Source organism: Colobus angolensis, unplaced genomic scaffold (assembly GCF_000951035.1).
Source record: "Colobus angolensis palliatus isolate OR3802 unplaced genomic scaffold, Cang.pa_1.0 Scaffold64, whole genome shotgun sequence".
Classification (NCBI taxonomy): Eukaryota; Metazoa; Chordata; class Mammalia; order Primates; family Cercopithecidae; genus Colobus; species Colobus angolensis.
The window spans coordinates 580,788-591,864 of record NW_012120043.1 but is presented as its reverse complement, the minus strand read 5'-3'; the positions used below and the strand labels follow the sequence as shown (position 1 = coordinate 591,864).

The following is an 11,077-nucleotide window of genomic DNA, read 5'->3' as shown; positions in this document are numbered from 1 at the left end:
AAAAAAAAAAAAATAAGAAAATTAACTGGGCGTGGTGGTGGGCGCCTATAGTCCCAGGTACTCTGGAAGCTGAGGCAGGACAATTGCTTTGAACCCAAGACGCAGAGGATGCAGTGAACCGAGATCCTTCCACTGTACTCCAGCCAAGACGACAGAGCATGACTCCGTCTCAAAAAATAAAAATAAATAAATGTGTGCATTCTACATTCTCACAGCGGAGCGTCCCCCAAGCCAAAAAACCAAACCCTTCCAAGTGTCCAACGATCCCTCCCTTGAGCATCCCCCAGCTCGAGCTTCAGGCCTTGCAGTACACTTCAGGTTTGGACTAAGACGAGTCCGACCTGCACTCTGGAAATGGCAGAAGTTCACAGGCCGAGGCGGCAGGACAGCCACGCAGAGCCCTGGCCCAGCCCCGTGCCCGCCCCCACGCCGGCACTCACGGGATGTTGGAGAGGTGCAGCGTGGCTGAGGGCGGAAATATGTTCTGGAAGTTCTTGGAGCCCGGCTTCTTGAAGCGGTGCAGGGGTGAGTTGCCATAGTCCTTGGTCAGGCCCTGGTCCTCCTGGCCCTCGCGGGGCAGCTGCACGTTCTGGTGCTTCGAGAGTGTGATGCGGATGGGCTTCCCGTGCAGTTTGTGCCCATTCAGGTGGCTCATGGCTGGGGACAGCAGCACCCGTGTGACCAGGCGCCCGAGAGGGAAAGCAGCCCCTGCCCCCACCGCCCCGGCCTCTTACCCAGCTGAGCCTGGTTGCCGTCCGCCATCTGCACCAGGGCGTTCTCCTTCTTATTGAACAGGATCTTCACGCGCTGCACGTCGCCGTAGACGCCTTCAAAAGCCCAGGGACAGGGCCTGAGCCGCCTGCCGCCCGCCCCGCCCATGTCCCTGTCAGCCCCGACCCCACACCCAACCCCCCACAAGGCCCGGCTCAGCCCGGCCGGGTTTGCTTTATCGGCCACTGCAGAGCTGTGTCTCGCAGCCACAGGGCGTGCTAACAGGAGCAGCTCCGTTCAGCAAAGTCATAGCATCCAGGACAGGTAAGCTGCCAGCAGGTGGCCACGGTAGCATATGCCACCGACAGGTCTAACTCTGAAAAGCATGCAGGGCGATAAACCATGCGTACGTATCTACGGGACCAAATAAAATACGCAAACCGAAAGCAAACCATAAAACGAGGCCGATGCCACGGAGCATCAGAGTGCCAAACCGCAAACTCATAATACGTCTCAGGGCATCAAAATCATCTCAATTAAATGAAAACAAGGTAATAAAAGTGTGAATGATAACATACCGAAAAGAATAAAGAGGCTTTGGGGTGTGACTCTCTTTAGAGACAGCAGAGCAAGGCAGCGGAGGGACAGGGGAGAGGGAGAGGTCAAGGGGGGCGAGTTGCCAATCGTCCACACGAGGAAGACAGTCCCCGCAGGCGTGCAGTGGTTGATGGATGATGAAGTTGTCAGGATGTTAATATTCAAGGGCAGGTTGGTTTCCGGAGAGCAGGGTTTGAGGGGGAATTTTTGTTTTTTATTTGTTTATGTTTTTGTTTTGTTTCAAGCAACAACAGGAAGCAGAAGTACCGTGCAGTCAGTTGGCAAAGAAATTCCGGATCAGGGCAAGAAAAAAAATTGGGAAAGGGGAAGGGGAGAAAAGAAAAAAAGTAGCAAAAAAACACAGGTCAGTAAATACATAAGAAAATCAGGTAGTGTTCCATCAGTCACACTCCACACACATTCCAGTTACAGGTTTACCGAGGGGCACACGGTAAGAAAAGCACCTCCACTCACATGCCGGCAGAGACAGCACTGCTGGAGGGGCTCCCAGAAGCTGATCCCCACCACGCCCCCCAGGAGCGCGGGTGCAGCTCTGCTCCCGGCCACCTCAGCCAAGCCCTGCAGCAGCGCTGTCTCCCACAGCTGTGGCACAAGTCAGTCTCTAAGGACGATGACACAGGCGTGAAGGGAGATTGAGTCTGTTAGTGCACGGCCTCGCCGTGGGTCCCCTGGCTCAGGAGCTGGAAGGACAGCACCGGGCTCGTGGTAAGAGGCAAAGGCAGGGAGTGCGCCCTGTGCCCCGCGAGGGAGGGCCAGGGTGGGCACCACCTTGAGAAATCACAGGAGTTGCCGAGTAACAGAACAGCCTGAAATACTGATTCCAGGGAGATCCCATCCATCAAGTTCCATATTTTGAGCCTCTAAGTTTTACCCAAGCTCTCCCTGAGGGGGATTTAACCATTCTGAGAAATAATAACAGATCCACCAGCTAAGTAAGTGACAGGCTCTGGTGCCACAGGGGCCGCCCACACCCTGCCGCACTAACCCCGTGCGTCCCGGGGACCAGCAGGGCGGCCTGCTGCGGCTCTGAACTGCACACCCTGCTCAATTCCAAGCAATTTTTACATTGCCTTTGGGTAACAAAAATAATTCATTCTGCATATCATGGAAGTGAAAACGCAAACCAAGATGTGAATTCAGGAAAACAGGAAAACTCAAGCCACCTTGGGAGAGGAGGGTCTCAGCGCTGCAGCAGAGGAGCTGCTGGGGCAGAGGCGCAGACATGGCAAGGGGCGGCGCTGCTCCGGGACCCAAGACCGAGCACAACATCCCCTGCTCGCTTTTCCGGGAGGAACGGCGCGGCCAAGCCCACGTACCTCTGGGTTCAGGTTGCTGACCAGCAATACAGAATTTCCTGCCCCCGCCAGGCCCGGGATGGCGATCCGGCCTGCCGCCGCAGCTGCTGCCGCCGCCGAGGGGATAGCCAGGGGGGCCAGGGCTCCGTGGACGTTGGGAACGGAAAGGCCTGGAAAGGTAGAAGGTAAGATGAGCAGCGGCACCCCCACTCCACCGCAGAGTGGGAGAGGCCGACGCTCCCCGTCCTCATGCACCGAGGAGCCGCGCGGGAGGCGGCCCTGGCTCTGGCCCTACCCCGGGTGCCTGTGGGGTCGCCCGACCCCCGCACAGCCACACGCTGGCTCCTGCACCAGCGCCCGCCTCTCCTCACAGCACGGGCCGTGCCGGGCTTTGGACTCGTCTGCATGCGCCCACAGCACAGAAAAGCTCCGGCTCCGCCAGCACAGACACGGGGCCCTCGGCAAGCAGGGCCTGTCCCGGGACCACCGCGCATGCGTGCCCATGCCTCCATGCAGACAAGGCGGCCGCGGGGCGGCACGCGCTGCTCCGTCCACGGCCAGCACTCGGGCGGCCCGGTCCCGGTCCCAGAAGGGAAGCAGGAGGACGGCCACGCACACACGTCCCGCCGCCGGTCATGCTCCTCAGCCTCGGGCCACGCGCTTACCCGGCCACTCAAATTCAACTACTAGGGACACCTCCCTGCGACCACTGGCGGTCCTCGCGCTCGCCCGGAGGTGCTTGAAGGGAACCAGACCACAAAGACTGTGCGGTTAGTGGCTTCTGGCCAGCGCCATCCACACGTGCGCCTCCACTGCCCTGTCCTACCACTGCCCTGGCCAAGCCTGCTCTGTGGACCTGGCGTCCCCTCTCCCGGGAAGGGCCCCTGACCTGGCACTCGAGTGCCCAGTCCGCCCAGGCTGCCGCCGTGGCGGCGGAGCTGCCTGGGAAGGTGGTGTGGGCATGCAGTCGCCGGGGAACCAAGACCAAGCGTTTGAATACCTGCAGCTTGAGGAATGGCAAAGGTGGGAGGGAAACCAGCTCCTGCATACGGAGAGGCTGAGATTATACCAGGTGCACCTAGAAATAAATGAGACACTAATCATCGCACCCACGAGCTCCACCGCGAGGGGGCGCTGTGCTGCGGGACGGGCCCAACCCGGCTGGCGGCGGCCCCAGCAGAGCCTTCGCGGGCAGATCCGCTGCTCTGGGGGGCCGTGGTCCCGACGTAGGCGGCACTGGACTGTGCTGTGCTGGCCGTGCAGAGAGCAGCAGGCGCATCACCCTGGTGCAGGGCCGGGCCCGTGCCGCTGGGGTTCCGGACTGAGCGGCCCTCACAGACCACTCTGCACACTGGCGCCACGTCGGGCAGCCTCTTACCGAAGGCCGCGGCCATGGTCTGGTCCAGCGAGGGCTGGCTGTCCCCGGAGGGCAGGTCTGGGCGCGTGTAGTCGCGGCTCTTGTCATTGTTGTACTTGACGTTGAGGCTGGTGAGCTTGGAGAAGTCGATGCGCAGCGTGCAGCAGGCATTGTAGATGTTCTGCCCGTCCAGCGACTGAGGGGAGAGGCAGCGTGAGATGCGGCCGGGCCAGGGCCAGGGCGGGCGCCATCCTGGGAGCCCCACTCACCAGCTTGGCGTGCTGGGCGCTCACAGGGTCCGCGTACTGCAGCAGGGCCTGGAACTGGTTGTTCTTGGTGAAGGTGATGATCTTCAACACTGTGCCGAACTTGGAAAAAATCTGCAGGTCCCAGGCCACCGCATGAGCTCCTGCCCGGCACCCACCAGCCCTGCCAGACCCCTCCCGTGGGCCTGCGCCCACAGCAACAGCAGCCTGACCGAGCCCGTGCGGCCCTGGCGGTGATGGGACCACCTCACCTGGTGCAGCACATCCAGGGTCACGGGGTAGAAGAGGTTCTCCACGATGATCCTGAGCACGGGGCTCTGCCCGGCCATCGCCATTCCTGCGTCCACAGCCGCCGCCGAGGCAGCCAAGGCCAGGTTCCCCGACTGGACAGAGTTCACGGCCTGCAGGGCCGCCTGGGCCCGCTGTGGGAGGCATTGCCGTGAGTCCCTGGGCCCTGAGGCCAGGCCCACCCCCGAGGTCCCCGGGCTGCTGGGGTCCACTGCAGGGCCACGCACCGCCTGGTTGGGAGAGCTGTCGGTCTTCAGCTCCTTGTGGTTGGAGAACTGGATGTAGATGGGCTGGCCGCGCAGCACTGGAGTCACCGAGGTGTAGTAGTTCACCATGGTGTTGGCAGCCTCCTCCGTGTTCATCTCGATGAAGGCCTGTGGGGGAGGCAGTGAGTGCCGGGCCCTCCTCCTCCACGCCTGCGCGGCGCGAGTGCCCCGAGACGCGCCACTCAGATACCTGGTTTTTCCCCTTCAGCATCAGGAGGTTGGTGACCTTCCCAAAGGGCAGCCCCAGGGAGATGACCTCTCCTTCTGTGACGTCGATGGGGAGCTTCCGGATGTGGATCACTCTGGAGGGGACGCCGGCGCTTCTGCTGTCACCTTTGAACTTTTTGCTGTCATTTCCATTTGCTGAAAAGGGGGTGCCGTGAGACACAGGCATCAACTCGCAGGAGCCCACAGAGCCAGGTCCCTCCTCTCCTCCTAGAGCCCCGCCTGCCACGGAGACCAGCCCTGAGCCCCAGGAGGTGCGCGGGAACCAGCGGCACGAGGCCAAGGCCTGCACAGTCCGGACCCCGCTCCTGACAGCAGCTGACAACCTCCCACAGGTCCAAGTGCCGGCCTGGACCACCCATCCAGCACCTCCCCAGGAACTCCCTGTAGCAAGAACTTGGACCTGGACCTGCAGCGTGGACCATGGGCCCTGCCGTGTGAGATGAAAGGTGCAGTCCCAGAGCAAGAAGGAAGGTTGTTCCAGGGAAAGACACCCACAGGCCTTGCCCTGGGCTAAGTCCAGGCCTTACCTGCCGAGTTGCTGCTGCTCATGATAAACGGTCCGTTAGTGACACAAGTAGAGAAAAGCTCCTCAGATCCCCGCTGCAAGAGAAGGGACAATGCTGAGCTGCACTTCCCGCCAGGCCAGAGCCTCCCTTCCCCACCGGCCGGCCCCGCTCCCACTCGGGCTGCCTGGGGTCCCAGACCCTCTACCCACACCCACACCCACACTTCCATGGCAGGGCAGCCCGAGCACAGACCCAGGCCTGTCTCCAGAAGCACCCCCAGCCCACGGATGCGCACAGCACCCCACAGTTCCACAATCAAGACACTGCTCCTTTTTCCAAACTCGGGAAGCCCTAGGGTACTCAGCCAGTGTGGCGCTGGGAGGTCTCAGCTACAGAGGGCACTGCGTATACTATCTCCACGGCCAACTCTGCTGTGGACATGGCCTCACTGGGCTGCCGGCCGCCCTGGGCGCAGGCCTGGGCCTCAGCCACCAGCCAGCAGGGCAGGCGACCCGCTCCATGGAGCCGGCCTCCCCAGCAGCACACGGCGGGGCCCAGGCAGCTGACCTCACTTCTGGTGGCCTCGCAGGAGAACCAAACTACAGCACCGCCTCGCTCGCTCCCGCAGAGGCCCCACCCCTCCTGTCTTCCAGCCCCATAAAGGAAACCCGACCTCCGCCTCCGCACGCACACTCCAGACCGAGGACGAGACCTGGCCTCCCTGCGCAGTGATCTGGTGGTGCTGCGGCCGTGCCTGGGGCTGGGGGAGCTCTACAGTGGCCCCATCATTTCTGACCTGTCCATATTCTCTCCAGAAACAATCTATTCACTCGTTATTTCTATGTAACTGAATCAACTTCTAGGAAGAATCACACCAGACTGATCCTAGGCTCAGAGCAGCAGGCGCCCCCCACGCGAGGATTGAAGACACACGTTTATTCAAAGAGTGAAACTGGAGGAGACGTTGGTTACGGCCCTTAGTTACACAGAAAACAAAGCTCGGGTCTGAGGACCTTGGAGCACAGGCGCTTGGTCTGCAAAGCCGGACTCTGCAGGCACGCAGGGCAGCGCCCAGGCCCCCAGGACAGAGCCATCCCAGGGAACAAAGGAGCCTCCATCTCCCATATCAGGAGTGAGGCCAAGAGCCTGCCCCCACCTACTGAGGGCCCAGGGCCATCGCATCAGAAGGAACCAGTGGATGTCACGCCCTATCCCCCTCAGGCAGCCCCCAGCCCAGCTCCATGTGCCCCCATGCCCAGTCAAAGAGCCCCCACCAATGCTGGCCTCTCCGAGCCTGCGCTTGGATGGTCTTCCCTTAAGGCCGCCTCCCCTCCACCCACGTTCAGCTCCACTCCTGCCCTGACCCCATCCGGGGCCCTCTGCTGGCCCTGGCTATAGAGCTTCCAGGAAGGAAGGAGGGAAGGAAGGAAGGCAGGCAGGTAGGTAGGAAGGCCTCCAAAGCCTCCCCACATGTGACTCCAGCACCTGCTCCAGGACAGGGAACAGGACTGCCCGTGCCAATGAGACTTCTAACTGCAGCCTTGAGCCCCCGGGCCAACCCCGCAAGCACCCAGGGTGTCACCAAACAAGCAGTTGAGAAGCCACGAGGGCTAGAACCAGGAATCGCTCAGGCTCCACAGGCCCGGCGCCCACCCAAATGCCACCTGTCAGTCCCCAAGACTTTAGGATCAAAGAACGAACAGAAGTGTCCACCGTTAGGGCAGCCGAGGTTCCGGCCGGACGCAAATGAAGCCAAATGCTGAAAACAGACTCTCGAGTCCTCTTTCTACTTCCAGAGTCCGGGGCCCTCTGTGAGCACAGGGCGGGGCTGCACAGGCCCAGGGCAAACAGTCAGCAGCCCCAGGTGGAGACCACGCGACCGGAAAACACAGGAGTGCCCGGACGGGAGGCCGGGAGGCAAGGTGCACCTGAGACGCAGAGACACCGAGTCTCCAGCCTCCGTCCCCGTCCCCCACAGGAAGTCGCTTCCTGTCTCCTCTCCCCTCCAGCTCAGAGGCTGGTGGAGCCCAGAAGCCGACCATCTAGGACACCAGGGCTGGTCCTCCCCCGAGCTGGACAGCGGCCAGGCGCCCATGCGGCTCCCATGTGCTAGCTGCACAAACCTTAAAAAGGGCATCTTGGACCCTGTCTTTGACTGGAGTGGTGGGCGGGGCCGTTTCCTCTGAGCAGTCTTCTTGGCCGCCTGCCTGAAGCCCTAATCTCATTCCCATGGGCAAGTGGCCTGGCATGCCCACAACCGTCTGTGGCAGCAAACCCCACGCCTGCCCGGGCGGCACAGGCCAGCTTGGCTCAGCTCAGCAGCGCCCCAGTAGAACGAAAGGGACACCTGGAGGCTCTGAGGCTCCACAGGGCAGCAACCAGGAGACACAAGCTGGGCCGGGCGCCTCCACTTCCTTCATAGCAGCCGCCAGACACCCCAGGAGGGTCCCTTCAAGGCACCTGTCCTGAAGCACACGGACTGACAGGAAATGCCCCAAGACCTCCCAGTGTGCAGGTGGGACCCTGCGGCATGGGTCCCAAGCGTCTTCAACCCCACACTGAACAGGAGTTGCTCTGTCGGGGGCTAAAGGACAGCGTGGCCAGGTGTGGGCCCAGGTCAGCTGAGGGTTCCCTGGTGCCGGAGGGCGATCACCCGGGTCACGGTACTGCCCCGTCCTCCTACCAGGGCCTGCACCCAGCAAGGGCCCTGACACCGCCCCGTGGCAAAATCCCTCCCTGCACCAGAGCCCGCAGGCTTCCACCCTGTCCTGGCTTAGCTTCAATGTCCCAGCCATCGAGCCCCCTAGAACTCCAGAGGAGGGCTGCAGGACCCCTCGATGGAAGCTGAGGCCACTCCAGCTGGAATGCAGCCTCACAGAAGCAAGGAAGAGACGACGCCTGCAAGCCAGACACATCTAGGGATTGCTGAAAATGCTTCAGATCCAAGTCCCTCTCCCTCCTCCCACACCGAACAAACAGGTTTTATCTCCAGGAAGATCGGGGCAGGCAGCCTGTAAAGACAGCAGTCCACTTGGGAAAAACCGAAACCTGGCCAGGCACCACCGCAGACTGACCAGAAACCAGAGGGCTCAGGCTGCTGCCGCTGTGGGCTCACCCTGCAGGAGACTCCCGGGGGACAAGCCCTGAAGTCGGGAGCCCCTCAACCCACAATGACCAGCACAATCCTTAACCAACCACCCCAGCTAAGCGAGGACCACAGCTCCCTCGGAATCGCTGGCCTCCCCAGGACCTTATTCTCCAGGTTCTCACCCCCTATCCTCACACACTTAGTCCTGGCCTCACCCTCCACGGGGAAGCAGTGCCCCTGCCTTCCAGCCCTGGCTGCAAGATTCAGACACGTGAGATCTGGCACATTCGTTTTTCTCTTGCCCCAAACGCCATCTTTGACAGTTTACTGTTGTTCTGACCAGATGCCATCAAAAGACACTTAATGTCAGCTCGGTAGCTCACGACAGTAATACCAGCACTCTGGGAGGCTGAGGGGCGCGGATCACCTGAGGTCAGGAGTTCCAGACCAGCCTGGCCAACAATGGTGAAACTCCATGTTTATTAAAAAACTATATATATACAAAAATTAGCCGGGCATGGTGGTGGGCACCTGGAATCCCGGCTACTCAGGAGGCAGAGGCAGGAGAATCGCCTGAACCCAGGAGGTGGAGGGTGCGGTGAGATCGCACCACTGCACTCCTGCCTGGTGACAAAGCCAGACTCCATCTCAAAAAAAAAAAAACAACTTAATGTCAAAAGCAACCAGTAAATGCCCATCCCAGCCACTCACACACACTGGGTCTGCCCAGGTCCCTCCACAGCCAGGTGGCTCTTTTCTTATCCAAACCGGGAGTCTCCCCAGCAGCTACAGCAGGAGGTATCCCACTTAGCTTAACGACCCTCGGCCCTCTTCCCGCCTCAGGGACAGGAGGTTCCAAACGCAGGTCTGGGGCACGCAGAGCCCTCGCTGCTGAGAGCAAGAACTGAAGAGTGGCTCAGATTCCAGACCTGAGGGGCGGCCAGCAAACCCAAGCCCCCTGGGGCTCAAACCCTACCACCCAACTCCAGAGTCCAGACCAAGCGTAGTGTGCCCCTTAGGAAGAGAAAGGTGCCCCTTCGGAAGGGAAAGGCGCTCTCCAGCCAACGCAGCAGCGCTGGGGGGCGGCCCCGGGGTCGGCACAAGGTCAGAGGAGCGTCACAGAGAAGCAAAGTGAGAAGTGCCTACCTTTGTACCAACGGCTATATCTGGGACAATGCTGTAGAGAGAGAGAAAGGAGACAATGTTAGCCCGGTGGCCGCTCAGCAGCAGGCGCGCCCGGCTGTCCGGGGGCCAGGAGAGCCCGCAGGTCCCTGCAGCCGCCACCTCCGCGGGGCTCCCTCCGGCTGCGCCAGGCCCCGCTAGAGAAAGCTCAGAAGGGCAGGGAAGTGAGCCGTCCACTTGACTGCAACTTGAAAAGGGGCCACCATTGTCCTGTGGCGCCCCTCCCTCCCAGCAGGACCCTAGGCCCCACCTCTGGACCAGGCCCCACAAGTCCCCAAAGACACACCCCACGGAAGCCCCAGGACGCTAGACGCCGCTGAGAGGGTTCAGGGGCTGCTGTGTGCTTTCCACAAAGTTGGAAACGCCTGAGAAAGGCTGAAGCCGGCAAACTCACAGGCCTGGGCCAGAGCTTCCGCCTGGATGGGGGTGGCCCCCCAAGAGGATGCCTCTCATCAGAGTGGAGCCCCATCCACCGAGGGCGGGTGGCGGCCGTGGAAACCGTCAATAAAAATAAAAATTAACAGACCAACCAGAACACAGCCTCAGTTACTGATCAACCCGAGCCCTGCCCGACCCGACTCTCCCTCCTCGGGACACCTCGGGGGGAAGGTGGGAAGAAATCTGGGCTGCCTGAGGCCCTCCCTTCAGCCCCGGCCAGCTCCTGACCCAACAGGGAGCTCCTCACGGCGTCTACGGGGCCACTGCAACTCCCGGCGAGGGCCTGAGTGACTCGGAGCGCGCGTCGGAAGAGCAGCCTCCGGGAGGCGAGTGCGCGGCCCCGGGACCGAGAGCGCGGAGCCCCCGTCCCGCCGCCTGCAGGACCCACCTGCCCTGACGCATGCTAAGGGCTCAGACCCACTCTAGGGCTGCGCCTCTTCGCTATGACACCACGGACTGCACGGACCACGTCCTAACAGACTTTTAAAAGTAACTGGGCCCAAGAAAAACTTCTCAGGAAGACGGAAAGAATGCGAAGCATCTCCAGCCTCTCCCGCTTCCTATTCCCAGGGAGGGCCTCGCGCAGGAAGCGCTCGGCGGGACACGGCCTTCCTGGAGGAGCTCCCACCCCTCCCGGGGAAGCCCGCCCCGCAAAGCCGCCCGGAAAGGCTGCCGCGGCCAGAGAGCCGGGAAGGCCCCTCCCCATGACGGCGCCCGCGGGGGTCCCTGGAGAGATCTCTCCGACCCCGGGGCGGAGGACAGACCCCCGGGGCGGCCGCCTCTCTCCTGAGATCACCGAAACCCTTGGCCACGGCCCGGGGCGCACGGGGGGCA

At 61.6% G+C, this 11,077-nt stretch overlaps 1 protein-coding gene across 3 annotated transcripts in view; it reads right to left on the bottom strand.

Annotated features, from left to right (window-relative positions):
• The window catches only part of PTBP1 (polypyrimidine tract binding protein 1), a 7,712-nt gene extending 2,106 nt beyond the window's left edge, over positions 1 to 5,606 (bottom strand). The window contains exons 1-11 of one of the 3 annotated variants that reach the window (XM_011963986.1): positions 5,557 to 5,578; positions 4,992 to 5,164; positions 4,763 to 4,909; positions 4,499 to 4,669; positions 4,251 to 4,361; positions 4,003 to 4,177; positions 3,625 to 3,702; positions 2,642 to 2,794; positions 1,290 to 1,319; positions 735 to 827; positions 441 to 657 (exon numbers count right to left, since the gene is read on the bottom strand). In XM_011963986.1, the coding sequence (XP_011819376.1) occupies positions 441 to 657; positions 735 to 827; positions 1,290 to 1,319; positions 2,642 to 2,794; positions 3,625 to 3,702; positions 4,003 to 4,177; positions 4,251 to 4,361; positions 4,499 to 4,669; positions 4,763 to 4,909; positions 4,992 to 5,164; positions 5,557 to 5,578 (1,370 nt within the window). Of the gene's footprint in view, positions 1 to 440; positions 658 to 734; positions 828 to 1,289; positions 1,324 to 2,641; positions 2,795 to 3,334; positions 3,343 to 3,624; positions 3,703 to 3,995; positions 4,178 to 4,250; positions 4,362 to 4,498; positions 4,670 to 4,762; positions 4,910 to 4,991 lie in introns of all 3 variants that reach the window. The other 2 variants (XM_011963984.1, XM_011963987.1) reach the window with 2 other exon arrangements.
• Between the last annotated feature and the right edge of the window lie 5,471 nt (positions 5,607 to 11,077).